This window comes from Aquarana catesbeiana, linkage group LG04 (genome assembly GCF_042186555.1).
Source record: "Aquarana catesbeiana isolate 2022-GZ linkage group LG04, ASM4218655v1, whole genome shotgun sequence".
NCBI classification, from domain to species: Eukaryota; Metazoa; Chordata; class Amphibia; order Anura; family Ranidae; genus Aquarana; species Aquarana catesbeiana.
The window spans coordinates 247,893,123-247,919,074 of NC_133327.1; the positions used below are offsets into that span (position 1 = coordinate 247,893,123).

Below are 25,952 nucleotides of genomic sequence, written 5' to 3' on the forward strand. Positions count from 1 at the left end.
ATCCTCTGCATTGTGTAAAAAGTCTGTTTTATCCTGTATGCACAGATCCTCCCCCACCTGTACTGTCTATCTGGGGAAGGCCAGCTAACATAGGCAGGGTAGCCGACCTGCACATGCTCAGTTGTGTCTTTTATGCTGGAGAGAACATTTACTTGTTGATCAGAGCTAGTCAGGTTACATGATATTGACATCACACATATGGGCGTGTATACAGGCTGCAGTGGAAATCTTCACCTTCCTGAACTCTCAGCACTGGAGAAACTGTGCAGTTTATTTCTGACCGTGGTATACAGATCAGCCAAAAAGGTCTATAGTGGCAATATTTTAATGTAAAAAGAAGATTTATAAGCCATGGGCACTGTGGGGGGGCAGATTAACCATTTTCATATTACTGGGTTTAGTAGCACTTTAACTTCTATCTGCCCTTAGCTCAGGCATGCCGGCAGGAGGGTGTGCTTAGCTGATCTAACACTCACCTGTCCCATGGTCCAGCAATGTGGATGAACTAAGCCCCACTCCTCTCCCCCTCCTCTCCGCGGCGCCGGCATTCTGCTTGTGGGCGCCCGGCTGTGGCTTCACAGCCGGGCACGCACTGCGCATGCACGAGCCGCGCTGTGCTCTGTGATTGGCCAGGCAATCTTCTGAAACCTGTGACGTGTCCCAGAAGATTGCACAGAGGGAGGGGGGAGAGGTGAACTTCCTTCCGGCACCGCAGAGCCCGGGAAGTGGGAGCTGGGTGCCTCTAAAAAGAGGGTATCCGCTCCTCCCCCCAAAAAAATGACATGCCAAATGTGACAGGTCAGGGGGTCACATTCACTTAAAGCGGAAGTTGCATTTTTGGGTGGAACTCCACTTTAAGGCCCCTTTCAGACAGAGCGGATCCATTCAAGCAGATCTGCCTGCTCAGCAGGGGATGTCCCCGCTGCTCCCCACTGAGCAGGCGGATGACAGGTCCGTGTCTGCTCCGCTATACAGAGCGGACACGTACACAGCCCATTCTCCTCTATGGGACTGTCGAATGGAAATGATCTGCAAGTCCGTTTCCATCCGATCGTCATTCGATAGGATGCTGACGGTTGTCAGCAGACACATGTCTGCTGAAATCCGCCGCCCTATAGAGATCAATGGATGGTCCAATCGGGTGCGCCTAAAAAACAGACAGGCGGATCGGTCCCCTGGTGTGAAAGGGGCCTAAAAAAGTAAATATGATATACTTCCCTATCTACAAATGCTAGCAGCGTAAGGATTAAAAATAGTCAATGTTGATTGACAGAGTGAAGTTCTGCTTTAATTTTTGTACCACAAACTAGAGTCTCATAGACACACATACAGACACACACAGAATATAGACAGTATAGTACAGCCTGTATACACAGCTTATAGCACCCTGAACACTCTACCCCGCATAGAATGGGTTCCTGCTGGAATTATGGAGAGTTGGAGCTGTAATCAGCCACATCCTGCATAACGTACACTGCAACTAGTTCAGTCCGAGTGAGCTGCTGGCTCTGGGCTGCATAGTGCATTGCTCTTCGGAGGAAGGCAGCAAAGCCTGCAAAAATAATGGAGTGGCTGGCCATGAATGTGAGAAGGGTGGAGGCCAGTGTCACAGAGTGCAAGCGGCAGAGAAAGGATGACACTGATACCATCCACGCTGGCTAACAGCCAAGCAATATAACAGCAGGGGCCCTTTGGAACCAGGAGCTCTGGCAATTGACTGGTTTGTCCATTCCAAACATTGGCCCTGACAAGAACTTCCTAAACTTTGATCTTTTAATGGTGGGGTCACAAAGTATTATTTTAAAAGAAGCTGCAGATTTGAAAAATTGAAAATTACTTTTGAAATTACATTAACATGTTAAAGCTTATATCAGATTTTAACAAATGAATCTACATATACTTTAATACTGCAATAATTATTATATATTTTTTTAAGCAATCTTTGAAACTACACAAGATGGTTGCATCTCATAACAATACAATGGTTACTGTTCTCAGGAAAAATGGTGAGTTAAAAAATCTAAATGCCAGTCTTTGCGTAAAAATGTGTTGGAGTGAGCAAATGAGATCAGTTAGAACGAGATTAGAGGAAGAGTAATGCCCCATACACACGATCGGATTTTCCAACAACAAATGTTGGATGTGAGCTTGTTGGCTGAAAGTCCGACCGTGTGTATGCTCCATCGAACATTTGCTTTCGGACTTTCCACCAACAAATGTTGGCTAGCAGGTTCTCAAATTTTCCACCAACAAAACTTTGTTGTCGGAATTTCCGATTGTGTGTACACAAGTCCGACGCACCAAAGTTCACGCATGCTCAGAATCAAGCAGAAAGAGCCGCACTGGCTAATGAACTTCCCTTTTCTCAGGTTGTCATACGTCTTGTACGTCACCACGTTCCCACGTTCGTAATTGTTGGCCAACATTTGTGTGACCGTGTGTATGCAAGACAAGTTGGAGCCAACAACCTTCGAACAAAATTCCACGTTTTTTTGTTGTCAGAAAGTCCGATCGTGTGTACAGGGCATAAGAGAGGTAGTAGTAAAGAAGGAAAGGGAGAAAGAGAAAGAGAATGGATGCCAATTACACAGAGAACAGAGTTGTAACATCTACATACAAAGCTTTCTTATACCTAGCTTTATAATGATTTTTCACTAATTGCAATGCTTTCCTTTAAGTATAGCCTGCAAACTGCACAGCTTTCCCCGCTAATCTATTGTAGTTTATAGTGACCAGATGTCCCTGGTTTCAGGGGACAGTCCCTGATTTAGTGGTCTGTCCTCGGGGAAAAAGTGTTCCGGATTTTGTCCCCAGTTAAACAAAATGTGTCCCTGATTTCCTTCCAGCTTTAAAGCTGTAAAGTAAAGTAAAGTAAAGTTAAAAAAAAATAGTTTCACTCTGCAAGGCAATATTATAATGTGCTAGCATGCATTGCATACTAGCACATATGAAAGACTTACCTTAAAACAAAGCCCTCCAGCAGCGCGTTGTCACCACTACAGAGGCTTCTTCTTCACCTAGTCTTCCTTCCGGGTTCATGGACTCTGGCCTTCTAACTGGCGGAGCAGCGATGGCGTCACTCCCCCGCATGTGCACGGGAGTCTCGGCTGCGGCACACAGCTCTGAAGGAATGGCATGGATAAGTGCAAAGCTCACAAACTCATTACACTACTTACACTATCCAGTGTAAGTTCAACTTACCCTTTAAAGAGGAGCTCCAGGCTCCTTCAGAAAAAAATAAATACAAATACTGTAGCTGCTGACTTTTAATATTGGGACACTTACCTATCCTGGAATCCAGTGGTGTCTTCACCCCAGCCGATTTTTCAGTTGGCTCTCGTGTGCTGCCGCCACTATTTCTTGTAGGGGAAACTGGCAGTGAAGCCTTGTGGTTTTACAGCCGGCTCCCCACTGCGCATCCACGAAGCATGCTGATCTTTGTGCATGGCTCGGAGGTGGAAAACGGAGGAGGGGAGCCGAACCTTCGCGCGGCAAAGTCACCCAGAAGTGGGAGCAGGTACCTGTCAAAACCAGGTACCCGCTCCCCCCCATGAAAGATGCCAAATATGGCAGCGAAGGTGGTGAGGAAGCAAACAAGTGGAGCTTCACCTTTTGGGTGGAGCTCTGCTTTAAATCCAGGAATTAATATAGAGACCTATACAGCAGAAAATACTCTAGGACAGAATAAAAAGAGTCCAGCAAGCCGTGATGAGAAAAAAGTATGAGCTTCTCAGGCTGCCACCATCAAACACTTGTAATGTCTCCCAGGTGTCATTGATCATACACAAGGCATACAAAATAATGCGACCCTCCATATAAGAGTGGTTACATGTGCATAGTGAGATTCACCCACTCTCTCCAGCCTCCACTCACCCACAGGGCCATCAGGAATCTTGCTGTCAGTTGTCACAATATATATATATATATATATATATATATATATATATATATATATATATATATACACAGTATATATATATATATATATATATATATATATATATATATATATATATATATATTATCCACAACTTGTAGGGAGCCGCTGCACCGCTGTTTAAATAGCTCAGTATGAGCTTGTATCCATGCCCCTGATGATGTAATTTGTGACTAAACCGGTAGGGCGGTCCCAGATACACGCTTCTGAACATGTGGGAAGGAATGGTGGACATCTTTGATGCTAGAATTCCATGCTGCTGTAATATGTGCTTATGTCGAGGGTCTCTTTTATGCACATGTGACCACTCTTAGAGCCTTTTCACACTGGGGCCCCCCGTGCATTCACACCGCTTGTTTTAGCAATGCTTTACTGCTGCTTTTCAGCTGCTAGTGGGGCGCTTTTAACCCCAAAAACTCCCTTGTTGTGGTGCTTCGGAAGCTCTGCCCATTCATTGCACCGGGCAGGGGCGGTTTGGGAGCAATGTATACAGCGCTCCCAAACTGCCCCAAAGATGCTGCTTGCAGGACTTTTTCTAACGTCCCGCATGCTCACCGCCCGGGTGTGAAACCACCCATTGCAATGAATGGGAGGCAGTTTTCAGGCGCTTTACAAGTGCTATTACTAGCGCTAAAACACCTGAAAATTGCCTCAGCGTGAAAGGGGTCTTATATGGAGGATTGCATTATTTTGTATGCCTTGTGTGTGATCGATGACACCTGGGAGACTTTACAAGTGTTTGATGGTGACAACCTGAGGGGCTCATCCTATTTTCTCATCATGGCTTGTGGGGTTCTTTTTGTTCTGTCCTAGTATATTTTCTGCTGTATAGGTCTCTATATTAATTCCTGGATTTAAGCACTTTGTAGATTTATGTTTTGTTTATTACCACAATATCACAGTTTATGTAAAGCATTGTGATTACACATATGGCTGTTTGTGGGGAAAGGCCTATTTCCTTACTTTTTATTGTTATCATTCTGATTTTGAGTTTGTGAGCGCTGCATTTGTTATATACCTATATCTGTTGTGCCGAGTATCTAGGCATAGTGCCAGCAACTAATATATGCACAGATTCACCTGAGCACAGATATTTCACTTTTACTTTCATTTGACTTAGGAAATAGAAGGATCAACTTCACAGAAGAAGAGAGAGAAAGAGACATTGAGGAGCTCACAGAGGCAGAAACTTTGTTTATTTAGTTGTGTTTATTTGTTGTCCGAAGCCAGCACTTATAGGGCCGTGATGCCTGCTCTCAATCTTGCCGCACTGTGAATAGCTGCAGAGTGCTGATATCTTTGGGAGCATAGGTGTGCACAGCCTATTGCATTAGGGTGTGCACCCCAAAGCTCAAACACACATGAATGTGCTGAGCGGTTTCCTGTTCATTCACAAATTGAAGCATAGTAAACACAGTTATGATTGAACACAGTGAGTGTGTTCACAGTGTTCATTTAGAAAAGGAAGGGGCTGGTAAATGAGATATTACAGCAGCTTTGGGGGAGAGGAGAGGAGGGAAGCCAGCAGCACCGTGGTGGGGGGCATGCAACACGAGGGAAGCCCAGGCAGAAGGGGGAATTGGCACTGTACAGAGTTATTAGGGTGTGCCCAGGCACACCTGGCACACCCCCTGTGCACGCCTATGTTTGGGAGCCATGCTTACTGGCTCCCAATAACCAGTAGTTGACTGTGGCCTGTCAGTGACAGCTCGGTCTTGGTTCAAGGGGTGCAAATAGAGCGTGCCCCAAAACAAGACATTGATGCATCTATGCACTGGGCATTAACTCTCGCCTTCCTTGCCACTACATATTCTTTACTGTATGTGTAACACTGCTGTAAAGGGGTTCATGTAAAAACACTAGGGTGTGCCATACCATAGTAGCACAACACAAAATATTATACCATTAGTATAATGGCATGTCTTTAAGCAGTACTGATAATAATTAATACAAAGTACATGCACAGAATTGTTTTAAAGTTATTATATTATTTTTTCCTTAGTTGTTGAGGAAATTGAATCACAGTATTTAGTTCCTGGAGATGTCATGATTTTAACAAGAAAAAAGTTTGATTTGCCCTGTGATTCTGTACTACTAACAGGAAGTTGTGTTGTAAATGAAGGAATGTTAACAGGTATGCAAAAATATTATTTGATTTTACAAGGAACTGTCGCCAGCCTTTTAACAGTGAATGTATTTTTTTTTTTTTTATGAAAGAAACATGGCAGCTGTCTTTGTTGACCCATACTTCTGAAAATGCTAGTTACCTGGTTGTCATACTCACCTCCTCTCTCAGGCTCTGATTTGTAACAGTAGGTCAGCATGAGAGCCAGGCTGATAGCATTTTGAGAAAGAGGTCAACAATGGCTGCCCACACATTTCTCTGATGAAAGGTTTACTTTTAAACAAAGAAGGCATTTGTTTGTAAGGTATGTGTACGTGCTTATATTTAAATATGTATGAGAATATGTTGTGGGACTCTTCTTCATGTTTTGCACTAGCACCCATGACATACACTCATTTAAAGAAGAAACAATACTAAATGTTCTGAAGCTTTATTACCTGCAGGAGTGTTTAAGAACATAACTGTAAAGGTTCATAGGGTATACTGATGATCATCTACTTGCCATGCTTTATCACTAGCAGCCAACAGGGCTGGTGCTTGACTTTTTCACGCCCTAGGCAAGACTATCCCCACCCCCACCCCTGCCGCCCACCTGGTGGGGGAGGGGTGGTGGTGGTTGTCTTGCCTAGAGTGCAGGTGCCTACAGCCAAGTGTTGATTGTCATAGAGGACTCACTGGGGCAGCCTCCTCCACCCCCCAACTGTCCTCCGCCTCCCGGGAGCCGGCTCAGTGTCACCCTTCTCACAGGCTGAGCTGCTGCTGACCTCCTTCACAGCAGCCATGATGGATGTCCTCCACGGCTGCTGCTTTCTCTGGATTGGCCAGCAGAAAGTCAGTCAGCACCCCACTCTATGTAGGGTGGCAGTCTTCAGTCCCTTGTGTTCTCCCGGCCAGGCCCCCTAGGCAGCAGTGCACCCTTGACAGCTGCCTAGTTCCCCTAGCCAGCCCTGGCAGCAACCCTTCAGGTGTGCTTTATATAGTATACGTAGACTAGTATTTAGGTGCCTTCTGGACTTAAAATGTCCTTTTTTAACTTTGCATCTAAAATTATATGTAGAACAGAATTGGAGTCAAGGTTGAGAAAAGAGAACTTTAGGCCAGACAAGCTTAGTCTGCAAAAAAAAAAAAATTCCAAATAAACAAAGAATTGCACGCACAAGAAAAACAAGCAGCATAAATTATGACTCTAGAAAGAATGTAGCACATGCGTTTTCCCCGCACCAGGTTGTATCCAAACCAGGTATAAACTGAATGTTGCTCTCCAGAGTTGAAAAGCCCCAGGTGCTGGCTAATGCTAATCCATGTTGTGAGGGAAGAAAAAAGTCCGGACAGCCGCACACCAGGAGAATATAATCCAACTAAATGTCTTTATTGTAAAATCAGGAACAAATCATGTACAAAGCACCATGGATAGAATGTACAGATAATCAGCTAACGCGTTTCACTCTCTGCGGATCGCTTACGCATAGCTAACAATAAAAATGAAACCGCATATATACCATTTATCATGAATCATGTGACCAAGTGGTAAATCTAAAATGCAGAACAGCTGAGATCTGGTTGTGAAGGGTGTGAACATTGGTCAGTGGTTGATGAGCACAGGGATGAAGGTTTCCCCCTCCTTTTTCGTTTCCTTAGGAAAGGTGCTTCATTTTCACAATTTACAGAAAATTTATGTTACGCACCAGAATAATGACCAGTTATATGACATAGCAAAAGATAAATTAACAAATGTGGCCAAGCACTGGATTTTCGTACACCAAAAAGATGTCTCCAGCTTGTTTATTCAAGGAGTAGAAAAAATAGTTATGCCTATTAGAGGAGGAGATAAGTTCCATCTTTTATGCAAACGTGAAGTTTTTTGGATTTTTTCTTTAAATACTAGAATTCCTTTTGGCTTAAACTTCGAATGGGATGTTTCTTATTACTATGATTAACATATGGTTTATTTATTCTGGTTTGTGATTATATAGTCTCTATACTCATTATTTAGTTTAATTTTCCCTTTCAAAGACCTCTCATGGTAATGACAATATACACTCCCATCGGTCCCAAATATTTACTCGTTACTGTAGCCATAACTATGGGTCAAGTTATCTTTACATCTACAATATAACAGCAACAAGTAAATTCAAAGCATAATATAATTAAACGTGATTAAAAACAATACCATTTATGTTTATGCTTTCCATACAAAGCTCAGTCAACCCCCTACTCCTTAATAAATAAATGAAGACACACAGACCATTTAGTTCAGTGATATGATCAATAGGGTAAAACTTACACCGAAAGCTGAGCAAATATCTTGGCTCTATATACCTGATCTCATAGACCGTAATGTCCATAGACGTGGCAACACAGCGATCCATATTCACTTTGAGTCTGCTTTTACACACATATGTTTATCCTCTAGTTTCACTTTTTCTTCTACTATATATTATTCTAAATAATATTATTTATGTTTAAATTTTTGGAAATTGACCTTTATATTAAGTCTAGTAGATTTTTAATTTTTAAAAAAATAAAGACATACAGACCATCTAACTCAGTAATAGGGCTAACAGAGTGAAACTTATATGAAAATGCTGAGCAAACACCTCGGCTTCACTCATTCTTATAGCCCACGGTGTCTATGGACGTGGTGACACCGCAATCTATTTCTATTTTTAAATCTATCCCTATTTTTGTTGTGTGGCTATGTTCAGTTCAGAGCCTTTTTCTAGCTACATACAACTTTCATAGTTGGTTACACACAGAGACACAGTAATACCCTTGTTGAATGGTTACTATTTTTTACATAGCTTGACACATATGACATGGATTTTCGCTCTATGAGATCTGTCACACTCTTCATTCCTTAGTGTAACCATGGATCGCCTTACTCATAGACATAGCCATCTAGTTACATTTTCACTGAATTATTTTAGCTACCTTTTTTAGCTGCATGCTTTTGCATACAGCTTTATTGCGTTTATTGATCGATGGTATTTACTTAGACATCTTGTTATCTTCCAAAATAGTGACACAATGTTTGTAACATCTTAAAGCCCTCTGATGTTTTTCCACACCTGGATTAAAGGCTAGACACAAATCGTAATTAAGGCAACACATTTACTGACCGCTAAGAGACCATTGACACAGCGATATTCACTCACAGCTTTGTGGAGAAATGGTATCCCTTTTAAAATCATTCATATGCCGCTATGCTTACAGCAAAGTTTTACTATATTCTCCACTAGCACCGACATAGTCTCATCCAGTCACATAATCGTTTGTTGGGGTTGTCAAGTTTATGTTTAAATACTACTTAATATATTTTGATATATTTGAATACTTAGACAACCTTAATACTCGGCAGGGTTTAACTCAATACATCCGGTAATTATTTTGATTAACACTCGAGGCTTTCACATAAATATGTCCATTACTCTTTTCTCTTCAAAAAGATAAGTCACTTCGTGAGAGTTCTTCCTTTTATCCTGATCTCTGGGAATCCAAGTTTTAAACAAGACTAATGTAATTAACAAATAAACATTCTTTAGTATTCCCATGATTTGTTGATTCAGGTTTAGGACAAATATACATCTTTCTATATGGTTTTTTATCTTAATCAGTATATGTACACAACATTTTTATAATAAAAGTTTTTTTCACCATTTATAGAAAATTAGAGTCCTAACAAGCATGGTCTCTGTGTGAATGCGTGTGCACAAGGTTATTGACATGGAAAGTTTTTCTCCCGTTAATTGCGACCTTCACCTGTGCACACGCAGATACACAAACATATAAACATTGGTTTGTGCATGTAAGTGCCTAGTTTATAGGTTTTTTATGTACACACTGAAAAATATGGAGTTGTTTTTGTTATAAGCATGGTTCTCATGCTCACTATAATAATTTTTATCATGATAGTATTTATAATATGTTATCTACGGTACTAATATATGTCTTCACATGTAAATTGATGAAGGTTTCCCCCTCCTTTTTCGTTTCCTTAGGAAAGGTGCTTCATTTTCACAATTTACGGAAAATTGATGTTATGCACCAGAATAATTCACATGTGGACACAAATGTATTCAATTCTGATATATTAGTATTGTTTTTATTGGAAACAGAGAAAGTGTGCATGTATGTTGTTTTTCCCCCTCCCCTTTTTCTATATGACCATGTATTTTATAAACAGAATTAAAACACATGTTTATTATATTCACATACATCCTGGTCATAGAGTTCATTCACACACATGAAACACACACATATTCATGGTCTTTTGAAATATTAAGCAAACATTCCCTATGGGACTTCCACTTTCCACAATACCACATCACTTTTTTACTATCAGATAACCACTGTTATATAGTTATATATATATATATATATATATAATAATAATTAATTTTTTTGGTTTCACAATATCCATACACAGCATTAATATCACGTTATTGTGATATTGTTTGCATACACAAAAACCCCATATTTTTCTTTTTCCTTCACTCCCCAAACACACTTCACATGCATTGTTCCTTTTTTCTTTTCTGGTGTAATTTATATTTATTTTTATTTTTACACCAGCATTCACTACCCATTAAGATTTCTCAATCTTTTCATTTACTTTTTATCATTTATTTTTCACGTTAATCCAAATATAGCCCCTTTCTCCACTTTTTGTTATCATTCTTCATATGTATTTTACGTTTCTTACATGCTTATATAGCATTTTATATAATTGGTTCCTTTTTTCTACATTTTGCCGCTGCTTACACATATACACCCTGCACTCACAGGGATTTTCATCCCTGTGCTCATCGACCACTGACCAATGTTCACACCCTTCACAATCAGATCTCAGCTGTTCTGCATTTTAGATTTACCACTTGCTCACATGATTCATGATAAATGGTATATATGTGGTTTCATTTTTATTATTGTTAGCTATGAGTAAGCGCTCCGCAGAGCGTGAAACGCGTTAGCTGATTATCTGTACATTCTATCCATGGTGCTTTGTACATGATTTGTTCCTGATTTTACAATAAAGACATTTCGTTGGATTACATTCTCCTGGTGTGCGGATGTCTAGAAAGAATGTCCTTTAAAAGTTCTGTAAGCCAATCAATTTGACCACAAATGTAAATAATACATAGTGTGTGGATTGAGACAAAGGAAATGTATCAAAAGAGTGGAAGGTCAGAGCAGGATTGGAGAAGAGGGCACAGGAGAACCAGCAGTATAAGGAAGACAGTGAAGCCTTGCAGCTTCACAGCCGATTCCCTACTGCCCATGCGCGAAGTGCGCTGCGCTTTGCGAATGGCCCGGTGGCGGGGCAAAGAGGAGGGGGGCTTAACTTCTGACTGAGTTTGCAGTGTCAAAACCAGGTACCCACTGCCCCCTCAAAAGGTGACAAATGTGGCAACGGAGGGGGGGAGGACGCAAACAAGTGGAGCGTCCCCTTTTGGATGGAGCTCTACTTTAAGGATCTTTCCTGCCAGTGCTTCATCTAGACATATGATAATTATCAGGATGGTTTTCCTTTCTAGGTCATAGGGCCCAGTTGTCCCATAGTTAGGTGGACAATAGAGGATGTTTTTTTCAGTGGTCCTTGGTTGTTCTTCCTTATACTGTATATACACATAAGCCACGTTATAGAATCCTACAAGGTTTGATCATTTAATCTTATCCTCTGGTGGGGGAGCCCTCCACTAATTCATATAACTCAATACTCGAACAATCAAGTGGATATGGGTTCAACCCCTCCTTTCCCACTCAAGTAATTAAGCCAATCTGTTGAACACCCTCTAGGGTTAACCATTGTATCCCAGTGGGGGGGGGGCACTGTGAACATAAATGTGTGACTCCTTCCATTCACATACAAAACTTGATCTTTATTATAAAAAAAATATCATTAATAACATAGAAAACATGTGCCACAGGATATATTTAAAAAACATCTCCTAATTAACCTGCTCCTGCTCTTAAGTTCACTTGTATCTTTATATCTTTAGACTCCACAATGATGCAAAGCTATATAATAGCAATATTGTAAACCCTTAAGTATATGTCTCATACAGGGTATACAGGGGTACCACAGGGATGTGTGTTAAGTCCGGCCTTGTTTACATTGTTCACGCATGATTGTACTCCCATACATGCGTCTAACACTATAGTGAAGTTTGCTGATGACACCACTTTAGTGGGACTCATACAAGATAATGATGAGACAGCTTATAGGCAGGAAATTCAACATTTGGTTGAGTGGTGTAGAGAAAATGATTTAATACTCACTACGGCAAAAACTAAAGAAATAATAGTGGATTATAGGAGATCAAGAAAGATCAATCATTGCCCGGTTTATATAGATGGTGAGGAGGTGGAAAGGGTGGACACTATTACATTTTTGGGAGTACATATTACAAGGGAGTTGTCATGGTCTCAAAATACTTTTTTTTCTAGTGAAAAAAAGCGCAGCAGAGACTGTTTTTCCTTCGGAGACTGAAGCAGGCTGGATTGCCCTTAAGGCTTCTGATCAATTTCTATCATTGTACCATTGAGAGTATTCTTCTCAACTGAGCTGTAGTGTGGTATGCCAGCTGCAGGGCGGAGGATAAGAAGTGCCTGTCTCATGTGGTGAAAACAGCACAGCGGATCATAGGAACAGATCTACCAAATTTGGACACAGCATATGCCAGCCAATTAAAAAAGCGGGCAAAAGCTATTAGTATTGATCCAACCCACCCAGGTTACAGTGTGTTTGTCCCATTGCCATCAGGGAAAATATAGAACACTTAAAACGCACACTAATCGCTTAAAGCATAGTTTTTTCCCTAGGGCCGTATTGTCCATAATCCCATCAGGTACAGTGTTTTAGAAATTTTATGTAGAATTTTAACATTCTTTTATTTTTTTTTTTAAATAACATTTTATATTTTGATATATTTAAATAGATATGTGGGCATGTACTAAGAGTATGTATGTGTGGTTTTCTTGAGAAATGTTTTATTGCTGCTGTAAAGAGTATCCGGAAAAATTTTGTTGTATGTATACAATGACAATACAGTCTATCTATCTATCTATCTATCTATCTATCTATCTATCTATCTATCTATCTATCTATCTATCTATCTATCTATCTATCTATCTATCTATCTATCTATCTATCTATCTATCTATCTATCTATCTATCTATCTATCTATCTATCTGTCTATCTGTCTGTCTATCTGTCTGTCTATCTGTCTGTCTATCTGTCTGTCTATCTGTCTGTCTATCTGTCTGTCTATCTGTCTGTCTATCTGTCTGTCTATCCGTCTGTCTATCCGTCTGTCTGTCTATCCGTCTGTCTGTCTGTCTGTCTGTCTGTCTGTCTATCTATCTATCTAGTGCAAAGGGTGGCCACCCAGCTGGTATTTATAAACCTTGAGGTGGTAAAATAATTGGACATCAGACGCTTGAATAATCGCATAGTGTTCAAAATCAGACTTGTAAAGTTGTCCTTGTCCTGACAGACTTGTCCTGACATGCCCCCACACAGCTATTCACTGGGAAGGCCAGTGTGCTGCTGTTCACAGGGGTTTATAATCACTTAAAAGAATGTTACCCTTAAGGAAATACAAACTGATGTGCAGAAATAACATCTGCTTATCATAATATCTTGTTTAGGAACACACTTAACATGGACAAAAAAACTGAACGTAAAATGAAATCAGTAGACCGATTGTTCGATTTTTGGGTGGTTAGTGTGCTTACTGTGATACAGTAGATTTACGTGAAAAGATAAAAAATGAATGAACAAACAATTTTCTATTTATTTGTAAGTCAATCTTCAAAAAAAATAATTTAAGTGAAATTTGCAAAAGTAGTAGGGGTAGTAGTAGAATTCAATTGCAAAAAACTATTTTTAATGTTGAAAACGATTGAAAAATTGCTGAAATTCACTGTAAAATTTCAAATGATTGGGCCATCGAATGCTAGACTGAAAGAACGTTCTGATTTTTTTTTAATGTTTATTCGTTTTCTACTCATCATGCCTGTTTGTGCTTGGCATATTTGAATTGATTAGTGACTTTAAGATAAAAAAAAAACAATTATTGAATCCTAATCCTGAGTACAGTTGGTTTGGCTTTGACTACTTTGAAAATCACTTCAGTAGCAGGCCTTACAATAATTCCCCTACAGCTGGAAATTTATCAAACCAAATGATTTTCTTTTTACCACACTATATATTTTATGCTACATACAGTTTGCTTATTATACAGATTTTTTTTACTGATAAAGAAGCCATGAAACAATTTCCATACTATACCACTAAATCGGTGCTTGCTGTTCTTAGGGGAAAGCGTTCCAGTGATGAAGACACCATTGCCAAATGTTGATAATTCACTTGCTTGGAAGGAGTACAGTGGTGAGGATTACAAGAGGCATGTGTTGTTTTGTGGCACAGAGGTCATTCAAGCACAGAGCAGTCATAAAGACTTTGTGAAAGCTGTTGTGTTAAGAACTGGTAAGTACCTGTCACCACGGTTAGGCTGGTCAACCTCCTTCTTCCATCCATCACTAGTCCCCTGACTGAGTCAGTCTTTACACATACTGATTACTCCTCAGGTATAGGCTAAACCACTCAATCTAGAGGAATAAAGGGGATACTTAGTTCAACTTTGCCATATAATAACATTTATCTAAATTTAAGAAAAAAAGTTTCCACAACAGTTTTCTTCTCATAACTGCAGTTAACTGACATTTTCTGTAAAAATTCATAGCAACTTACAAAAGACTCATTGCCCCCAGCATAGGGGAGATTGACTGGTCCTTAGCAAGGTTCACAAACACGCCTTGCTTTCCCCAGAAGGGTAAGCCTCAACCCAGATGGCAAGTAATTGTGCTGCAAGTTTGAAAATGACTTGCTGAGCTATTGCTAGATTTGTCAGGCTTCACAAGTTTGTTGCACAATTGCAGCAAGTCCGCATTACATGACTCCAGATCAACTTTCTTTGCAAACATTCTGCAAGTCTGCTGCAAGTTCTGGTTCAGGTATGTTGTACAATAGTCATCCCACCACAGGGGTCACTGTGGCTGAATTTTCATGCTGTAGAGTTGCAGAGCTCTTGCTGTAGACTCACCACTGCATCTTTGCTCTTGCTAGAGACTTGCCACACAAATTTGCTACAAATTGCAAAAGTGTCAACTAGAACTTGTGCTTCAAGTGCTCTGCAAGTGTACAACTTACCAGTGAAAATGTGCATCAAGTTAACAGACTTACAATTCAACACTGCCACAAATTCAGTTCAGGCAACTCCCAGACTCCACAGGGGGTACCCCCTTATTATTATACACATTTGTCCAATGAAGTCTTCTCCCTGTGATGTTGAACTAAATGGAAATAGGGACAGGTGGGGGCATCTAGTGGAAGGAGTTTGAACCAAATAGAAATCTCCCAGAAGTTTCCCAGAAGTGCTAATGTAGTTTATCAGCCCTCCTTCTCCCTCTGACCATTTCCAGAACACTGTGTGTCCTATTCTTTTCACTTTTGTGTGAGTAGCTTTTAATTTACAATGATCATTTAATCTTTGTTAAATTGCTTTTGATATACTGTATGCATTTTTGTTTTGAATGAAGCAATGTAAATGCTAAAAATTATTTCTCTAACAACCAAAGAAAATGTTAAATTTATGTTATTGGCAATGTTGCTGTGAGAAGAATTATGAAACAGTGGTCAATATTTGATGGCAACAATGGTGCTGAGGTATGATGATTTCTGATTAAGCCATAAAAACACAAGCGCTTGGAGGACCGCTTGATATATATATGTAGGTGACACATATAGTATATGTGCATGTAGGGTCAGGTGACACCAGGAAAATTGTGTGGTAAAAATAAGAATGAATTTATTAGAGCATTGAAGTTCAAATAAATCCATATGTGAAGGTTAACACAAAAGCCATAGTGGATTGAAATGACTGATGAAGTCGAACTCACAGCGTGAAATCCATTCTGTGTGATGCTGACTCTGGGGCTCGGCTGTGCTGCGGGGATATGGATAGCTGAGCCGACAGTGGGTGATAGTATCCCAATGATGCTGGGGATTCGTGTGGGGGAGGAAATAGTACCTCACTGGGCCTCACTGGGGATGTCCCAATGGTATGAGGATGGCTCAGTCCGATGACTCAATCTTCTGCTATTGTAGCCAGAACAGCCATGCAGCCTGTGTCTGAGAACTGGCGGCCTGGGTGTGATGTTACTCACTCACGCTGGCCAAGGCAAGGTCTGGGCAGGGGATGGAACGCAATCTGGGCTTGTGTGTGGAGATGAAAAGCTGTAGTTCTGACAACACGTTTCAGGCGGGGCCCTTTGTCAAGTCATGTGACTGAGACAGTGAGAAGGGTTTAAATAGAAGAGCTAGAATTTGAAGGAAATTTCCTTAAAGGAGCAGCAGCCTACTCCATATTACTGCAGCACAGACCAACATTACAAAATATATACCGTGCTTAACTTTGGTGATCATATAGCATAAAAATGCAATGGTGCATTTGAAATGGTGATTTCTGATTAATACTATTTAATACTATTTAATTTTCAGGATTCAACACAGCTAAAGGGGACCTTGTTCGATCCATCCTCTACCCTAAACCTGTCAACTTTAAACTTCACAGAGATGCCATCAGGTTCCTAATTGGACTTGTAATCATTTCAGTGGTTGGAGTAATATATATTGCTATTGTGAATACAAAGAATAATGTAAGTTTTTAGTCACATTTGGGAATCGTCAAATCGATGTCGATGTTATCTGCTAATTGGTCATGGTTATCTATACCGTGCAGCTAATTTTAAAGTAGTTGAGAAAGGTATCTGTTCCACAACTGGCTACCTAAATGCTACCTTTGGCAAAATACAGGATTTACTGTATACTGGCACACATTGACAATTGGCAATAGAAAATTGGTGGGTAGCAGAGTACTTTACAAACATATTGTTTGTATGTAGGGGGCCAATTTTAAATTTTTTGGGGGGGGGTGTGAAAACAGTGAGAGTGAAGACCCCCATCGTTGGACATGGACTCCAAATTTCTTCTTTTTTAATCAAAACACATCGACAACTTAGATTATGGTGAATCATGATGGCTCCATGGCATCACTGTTCAATATTATTATATTACCCAGCGCTACAGTTTCACTCATGTAACACTGCATTGAAAACACCACTGTTGTTGTGATAATATTGTGCAGGGAAGGTTAGAGCAATGAGAAGTGTGAAAGTGCAGACTGTACTGTTAAAATAAACACAGCATATGTCTAGGTTTCAATAAAGAAATATTAATACATTACAATAAACAATCAAAACCTGACACTTTTCTAACTGAACCACTATTTAAAATTCATTAAAATGCTTCTTACTGAATTACTACACTAAAGAACTAAAATACTCATAAGGGTATAATTAGGTCTTGTGTCATGTAAGAAGGTAAAGCACACTTTATTGTGAAGACTGCATTTCTTCATTCATAAGGAGGAGAGAGAAGCGCCAAGCCAATCCTTTAAACAGCTTAGGAATTTATTCAGTATATAAGTAACAAACAACACTAAAACTTGCGTGAAAAATGTTGGAGCACATGCAGAGTGCTAGAGCAGGTGGGAGCTTCCACGTGTAGTGTCACACGAGCACTTGAGGACTGCCGGAAAGTCTCTATTGAGGGATCCACGAGCGTCGTGTGTTAGCCGCAGCTGGAGCCTCGATAAGCCTCACAGCCGACGTCTCCATGAGACTTATCGAGACCCCAACTGCGGCTAACAGTTGATTTTGAATGTCCCAATTGTCTATGAATTTCTAATATCCTTGTATCTCTCAATGGACTATAAAGAAAATAGGATTTTTGTACTTACCACAAAATATTTTTCTTAGAGTCCATTGGGGGACAATGGTCCTTTGCTTTATGTATTGCTTGCTCACAAAATTGAGACACGATGGTTGGAGGTTGGGTCCAGACTTCCTAAAGGCTGCAATATATACCAACTGTCTATTTTTTATACTATTCTACTATTATTCCTGTATCCCTCAATGGACTTGAAGATAATTTGATTTAATTTGATGAGTACAAAAATCTTATTTTCTTGTTTAAATATGTAGATTGAAATCTGACAACATGTAATTCCTATATAGGGACACCCAAGCTGGATGTTAAATAAAGAGTAAAAGTTCAATTATTTCCAATGGGTCTAGAAGTGGAGCCACAGAATTAAATGCATATAGATTATGGACTGTCTGAAGATCTGTTGTAATCATGCATACATTGAATAAATATAGGGACAATCAAATGCACTTGCTGGACTGTAAAAACGTTAGAAACCATATATGAACATGCATTGAATATACCACGCCTCCATTATTATGTACTGGCAATAAATGCATATGCATTGTTTTTCGCAGTAGTGCTGCCCTTTAGTATATTGACAAAATAAAGAACCTAATTGTATTCTTAGAAATATCATCAGAGTTCATGCTTAGCGTATGCTAGCCATATACAACAAGGCTGTAACTGCCTTTGCTGATTCATTTTTACTTCTATCTGGCCAGTCTCTGGCGAAGCCAAGGCTTCATATTGTAATACGTCTTGCAAGGCAGTTATTCCCTCTTTCCTTAGAATGGAGTCTGCCAACTGTGAGTGAAGCATAACCCTAAATTTTAACTGATAAAATAATTTGTACACATTTATTGTACATCCCACCAAAAATGAGTAATGTTATTGGCTATGACTGATGGACCTGTACTTCACATTCATATACCATCTAGGTCCATACTGTGCAATAAAGCATAATTTGTGGAAGCACCACTCACAACAAGAACTGACAAGCTAGTGCAACAAGCAACTTTGATACAAGCAATGTTATCACCAGTGGCGGCTGGTGTTTTTTTCTTTTGGGGTGGTGGCAAACAGTCCCCCAGTCAGTCGGCTGGCTGGCGGCAGTGGTAATGCCCCCCGTGAGGACAGTCAGGACATCAAAGCCCCACACATACCCCATCTTGGAAGCAGGCGGGCAGCGTGTCCGACAGCTTTCTTCCTCCTCCTGTGGTGTGGATCACAGCGGCTTCCACCCTGCATTCCCCTCCTCCTCCTCCTAGGCATTCAATAGGATCGCCTGATCTTTCAGCCAATTGGGAAACGGGTATCAGACCCACGCTTCCTGATTGGCGGAGAGGCGTTTCAGTGTTAGAAAAGTGAATATTCATTGGCTTTTCTAACACACCTGGGTGGGATCCGAGCGCAATGCTCTGCACCACAAGTCCACCCTATTTTTAAGCCTATTAGAGCCTATGGCTCTAATCAGGTGCTTCAAAAAACACCCCTGCCACTGTAATTCATGTGACCGGTGTCCTGAAAGGGGCCGGACGCATGAATAGGGTGTGGCCGCTGCAGCCGCGGATAGATTCATGCTATGCATGAATCAATTAATCATATAGGGGGTGGCGTAGATTGAGGAGGCGGAGCCCGTGCACCCTTAATGAATGGGCCACCCCTGGTAATCACACACACAAGTGATACTGTATAATATAACGTTTTCTGTTGGCTGTGTAATATGCTCCATCCAGCAGAAACTTTCTGAAGTGTAAATCACAGTGAAAGTGTTATCACAATTGGATAAAGTAAACAAAGTTCTTAATCAATGGTAGAGCTACATGCCAAGTGTAAAAACAGCAGCAGTAAACTGAAATTTAAGAAGCACTGATTTCTATATACTACTGCTGATTTGACAATTGGAATGTAGCTAAGTTATTCAGAGCAGCTTTATGAATATGCAGAACATTTGGAAATAATATAAAGGAAAATATATAATTTGTTTACCATTATAAATACGGTAAGCCTCTATGTTCATCCATATTGTAGGACACCTTAAAATACTGTATATGTAAAGATCTAGAACTGAATGCTGCAACTTGTTTTTTTGTTTGATCTCCTGTAGGGCTCAACCAGCATGACTGTCCTATGGTGTTTACTTCTTGTAACCGTCAGCATTCCGGCCGCTCTACCAGCCTCTCTCACAATTTGTACATTGTACTCACAAACAAGACTTAAGAAAAACAACATATTCTGTTTAAGTGCACAGAGGATTAATATGTGTGGACAGCTTAACATCATCTGCTTTGATAAAGTAAGAAGTCACCTGTAGAACAATTTTGGTCTACAAATCCTGATCTGTAGAAAACATATTTAGAGCTCATCCCTGCAAATCTGATTTTATGTTTTTGTATTCATTACCATTTCAATTTTTAAGCCAATTTCTTTTTATGGTATCATGTTTGTTTAAGTTATTCATTTTGTTAAGAAAATCCCTTCTCTTGAAGCAGAATATATAGAGAGGACTATGTTAGCACATGGTAGATTTGTACATCACATCCAAATGGGGTTATATATTTTAGTGAAATTAGGGATGAGCTCGATGTTCGGGTCGAACATAAGTACGACTCGAACATCGGGTGTTTGGCCGTTCGCCAAACAGCGAACATTATGGGGCGTTCGTGGAAAATTTGAACGCCAGTGCATTGCTGTATGATGATTGGCCAAAGCATGCACCTGACCTGCATGCTTTGGCCAATCACAGCACGATCTGCTAAGAGAGCCATAATTGGCCAAAGGCCAATACTGTATAAGGCTGCTTACAGGGCGGCCGTGTGTAGTGTTGTTGGCGTGGACAGAGAGATAGCTTGACTTAGATTAAGCAGGTAGGTTATTCAGTTAGTGGCAGTGTATTTGATATATATATATATATATTATATATATATATATATATATACTCTGCATTTTATATATATATATATATATATATATATATATATATATATATATATATATATATATATATACTGTATTTATTGGCGTATAACACTCACTTTTTCACCATGAAAATCGGGTGCAAATAGCGTGTGCGTGTTATACGCCAATACTGGAGACGCCTTTTTCCCATAATGCCTCTTACAGGAGTGAATTTATCTTCCTAGGGGTAGATTTCCTCTCACTTCCTGTTGTCTCCCTCCGTTTGTAAGTAGGAGTCGTTTGTAAGTCGGATGTTTGTAACTAGGGGACCGCCTGTACAGTGCAGGTGTTGTACACAGTATCTAATACAGTGTGTACAGTTTCTGCTACACTTCTGGTGGTGTACACAGTACACAGTACAGTGCAGCTGTAGTACAGTTTCTAATACAGTGCAAGCAGTGTACACAGTATCTAATACAGTGTGAACAGTTTCTACTACACTTCTGGTGGTGTACACAGTACACAATACTGTGCAGCCGTTGTACAGTTGCTAATACAGTGCAGGCGGTGTACACAGTATCTAATACAGTGTAGTGTGGTGTTGCAAAACAAAAAATACATCATGTCTGGAATGCTACCAGGGAGAGGCAGATGCTCACAGGCCACTAAAAGAGGGAAAGCAGCCTCTGTGTCTACAGTCAACAGTGGTGGTTATGGACATGGTGCATCCTCTGCAGGTGGCCGTGGGGCACGCTTATCCTTTTTTCTTCTGCTGGCCGTGTTATTGAGCCAGAACATGCAGAAGAGTTGGTGGAGTGGATAACAAAGCCGTCCTCATCCTCCTCATCCTCTGTCACCAAGGCTCAGAGTAGTCTGCCTTCCAGCACAGCTGCCAAAGCAGCCTATTCCACTGGCTCCTTGTCCACAGTCACTCCTTCTGTAGCCCCACCATGATGCATGGAGGAGTTCCCAGAATTATTCGACCACAGTGTCAGGTACATGCTGCTGGAGGATGAGCAGCGATTTGAAGGCTCCAATGTTTGTTCCCAGGTTGAGGAAGGGAGTAACGTGAGCCTAGAGAGAGGGGGTGCCCACGAAGGACAAGAAACTGGCAGTCATGTTCCCCCAGCTGCAGCATACTGCCAAGTTTTCTCCCGTGACGAGGGGGGAGGGGATGATGAGGTCACTGACTGTACTTGGGTGCCTGAGAGAAGAGATGAGGAGGAGGAGGCATAACTCCAATGAGGGAAGATCTCCTCTAGGGAGCAGCTTAAGGGCAGCCACCCTATTGTATCACACCGCAGCGCTCCGCAGGTGCAGGGTGCTGCTGACTCCCTGATGACTTTTAAAAGTTCCTTGGTGTGGGCCTTTTTCTACATGTGTGCAGCAGATTGCACCATTGTTGTGCGCAACCTATGTCTGAATTGGATCAAGCATGGCCAGAACAGCAGCCATTTGGGCACCACATGCTTGACCAGACATATGACAACCTGCCATGCAGTCCGTTGACATTAGCACTTGAAAGACCCACATCAAAGAAAAAGGCGGACTTCTCCTAGCTCCTCATCTGGGATCTCCAACCCTACTATACCTCCAGTCCCCTCAAAAACCTGCACTGAGCGGAATGAAGGTATAGCAATAGGTGTCCCAAGTACTTGCAGCCAGTCTGCTAGCAGTACACCACCATCTGATTTTAGCAGGCAAATTTCCCTACCCCAGTTGCTGAATCGTAAAAAGAAATTCGGTCCCAGCCATCCACATGCTCAGCGTCTAAATGCTAGCTTGCACTGCAACTGCTGCCTTTTCAGCTGGTAGACTCTGTCTCCTTTCGTGAATTTGTGGAATGTGCTGTACCTCAGTGGCAGGTTCCAAAACGTCATTTCTCTTCACAGAAGGCCATTTTAGCTCTCTACCGGCATGTGGAAGGCAATGTTTTGGCCTCGTTGGACAGGGCGGTCAGCAGTAAGGTTCATATTACCACTGACTAATGGTCCAGCAGGCATGGGTAGGGATGTTACCTTTCCATTTACGTCGCACTGGGTAACTCTTCTGGCAGCTGGGAAGGATGCAGGATAGGGTTCAGTGTTGTTGGTGCTTGTTCCGCAACCATGCCTCCAAAATGCTAGTGGTGATTCTGCCACAGCTCTCTCTTCCACCCCCTCCTCTTCTTCTTCCTCTATGGCCTCTTCTGCAGATTTATCTGAACCAGCGGTGCCCTGTAAGCATTCAAGGAGCTATGCAAGCAGTCAGGCTAAAAAATGCCATGCGGTGCTTGAGTTGGTCTGTCTAGGGGACAGGAGCCACACTAGGGCAGAGGTTCTGTCAGCTCTGCAGGGGCAGGCTCAGAGGTGTTTGGCGCCACTCCAGCTTCAGCCAGGAATGGTTGTATGCGACAATGGCACCAACCTTTTTTCCGCCATCCGACAGGGACACTTCACCCATGTTCCATGTTTGGCACACGTCCTGAATTTGGTGGTGCAGCGGTTCTTTAGCAGGTAACCAGGCTTACAGGATCTCCTGAGGCAGGCCAGAAAAATCTGTGGTCATTTCTGCCGGTCATACAATGCCAGTGCTCCGCTGGCTGACATTCAAATGCAACCTGTCCACCAACCGCCTCATTTGTGACATGCCCACCAGGTGGAACTCAACATTGGCAATGCTGCAGCGGCTGCACACACAGCATAGGGCCATCAATGAGTACCTGTGTGAGTATGGCACCAGGACAGGGTCAGGGGAGCTTGGCTTCTTTTCGCCATGCCAGTGGCTACTGATCAAGAATGCATGCACTGTCCTGTCACCATTTGAGGAGGCCACAAGGATGGTGAGCAGCGACAATGCATGCATCAGTGGCACTGTCCCTCTAGTCTTCCGGTTAGAGCACACGCTTGGTGGAATCATGGACAGGGCATTTGAGGCAGAACAGCGGGAGGAAGAGAAGGACTTCCTTACCTCTCAAGGGCCCTTTATCCAGATAGCATTCCTGCGGGCCCGCCAAACACACAGGAAGAAGAGGAGGAGAATTGTGTCAGCATGGCCATAGAGGATAACAGTCAGCAGCAGTTTTCAAGGGATGGTTTTCAGTCCCCAGAAACCCAAGGAGTTGTACGTGGCTGGGAGGAGGTAGTTACGGATCATGTGATGCTTAGTGACCCAGAAGACTCAGAATTGAATACCTCAGCAAACTTACACTGCATGGCCTCCCTGATTCTGCAAAGCATGTGAAAGGACCCTAGGATTCGTGGTATCAAGCAGAGGGATGATTACTGGCTGGCAACCCTTCTTGATCCACGTTACAAGGGTAATGTTGCAGAACTCATCCTGCCTTCGCAGAGGGAGCAGAGGATGAAACATCTTCAGTAGGCCTTGAAGAAAGGTTTGTGCAATGCATTTCCAGACCCCGGGAGGTTACAATTTCCTGGTGCTGGACAACGTGTTGCTGAGGCTTCGCTCAGTAAGAGAATAAGCGGTGGAGAAAGTGGCCGGCTGACCGATTCCTTTAAACAATTTTTCAGTCCTCAGCGCCAAGGTCTAATCGGTTTAAGCAACCATCACCAGCATCTGCATTATATGGTACAAAAATATCTAGGGGCAAGAGCAGACTTGGAGACCTTTCCAACAGAACATCCACTGGGTTACTGGATCTTGAGGATGGACCACTGGCCAGAACTTGCTCAATATGAAACTGAGCTACTGGCCTGTCCTGCATCCAGCATGCTTTCTGAATGCACATTCAGTGCTGCTGGAGGGTTTGTAATGGATCAAAGAGTGCACCTGTCCACAGACTCCGTTGATAGGCTCACATTCATAAAAATGAATCAGTCTTGGATCAGCAGCTATCAAGCACCTGATGCTGATGTAACTGATTGAATTTGCTATGGATGTGGGAACCAGGCCCGGACTGGCCATAGGGGCCACCGGACCACATGTGCTGGTGTGGCCAAAGCAGCCAGGCTGCTCCTTGAGCCTGCGCCGCTCACCTGGCCTCCCAGCGGCCGGCCGGCCAGTTCCGCTCTGCCATCAGGCCGGGGGGGTGAAACTACAGGTTAGGTGATTTGTGACCATGATACGGGAGGGGATCTGGAGGAGACACAGGGCCAGAAAGAAAGTGAGCTCCCTGTGTGCCTGGATAGGAGGAGCGGCGGGATGGCTGCATAGAAGAATCAATTTCTCTATTCTACTCCTGCAGCCTCTTAAAATGTGCTTCTCCTGCTCTCTCTCCTACATGCATTCAGCGGCTGCAGGAGGAAGATGGAGAGAGTGATTCTTCTATATCCTCCTATATAGTTACTTTCTGCTGCCCCTCCAGTACTCTCTGACCCCCCGGGCTCTTAGTTCCCCCCATGTGCTCTTAACCCCCAGGGAGCTCTCTGACCCCCCTGGGGTCTCAGGTCCCCCCATGTGCTCTCCACCTTCCAGTGCTCTCTGACCCCCCTGGGCTCTCAGGTCCCCCATGTGCTCTCCACCCCCCCAGTGCTCTGACTTCCCCCAAGTGCCCCCCCTGCTCTCCAGCCCCCCCAGTGCTCTCCAGCCCCCCAGTGCTCTCAGCTCCCCTCATGCTCTCAGGCACCCCATGCTCTCAGCTCCCTCCATGTGCTTTCCAGCCCCCCAGTGCTCTCTGACTTCCCCCTGTGCTCTCCCCCCGTGCTCTCCAGCCCACCATGCTCTGAGCCCCCCTGTGCTCTCAGCTCCCCCACCCATGTGCTCTCCACCCCTCCCAGTGCTCTCTGATTTCCCCCAGTGCTTTTCCCCTTGTGCTTTCTAGCCCCCCTGCTTTCTCAGGCTCCCCACCCCCCTGTGGTCTTCGCCCCTGGTGCTCTTCGCTCCCCCAGTGCTCTTTAGCCCCCTAGTCCTGTGCCCTCAGACTCCCCCCAGCGCTCTCTGCCCCCATGCTCCCAAGTGCCCCCCCAGTTCTCTACAGCCCCCCTAGTGCTCTACAGCCCCCCTGTGCTCTCTGCCCCCCCTATGCTCTCCAGCCTCCCTGCTCACCAGCCCCCCACAATGCCCTTCACTCCTCCACATTCTCCAGACCCCCTATGCTCTCTGCTATCCCCCCATGCTCTACGACCCCCTCGTGCTCTTTCCTGGTCCCCCTCACCTCCAGTAGGATGGAAATTGGGGAAGAGGCCGGTAAATTATGCCATGGGCTGCTCAGTCTAAA

General features: G+C 42.6%; 1 protein-coding gene across 2 annotated transcripts in view; it reads left to right on the top strand.

Annotated features, from left to right (window-relative positions):
* LOC141139846 (probable cation-transporting ATPase 13A4) overlaps positions 1–25,952 on the top strand; it is a 268,626-nt gene that overhangs the window by 36,777 nt on the left and 205,897 nt on the right. For both annotated transcript variants that reach the window (XM_073626375.1, XM_073626374.1), the window contains exons 8-12: positions 1,937–2,006; positions 5,940–6,071; positions 14,384–14,554; positions 16,628–16,785; positions 20,004–20,192. In XM_073626375.1, the coding sequence (XP_073482476.1) occupies positions 1,937–2,006; positions 5,940–6,071; positions 14,384–14,554; positions 16,628–16,785; positions 20,004–20,192 (720 nt within the window). The remainder of the gene's footprint in view (positions 1–1,936; positions 2,007–5,939; positions 6,072–14,383; positions 14,555–16,627; positions 16,786–20,003; positions 20,193–25,952) is intronic.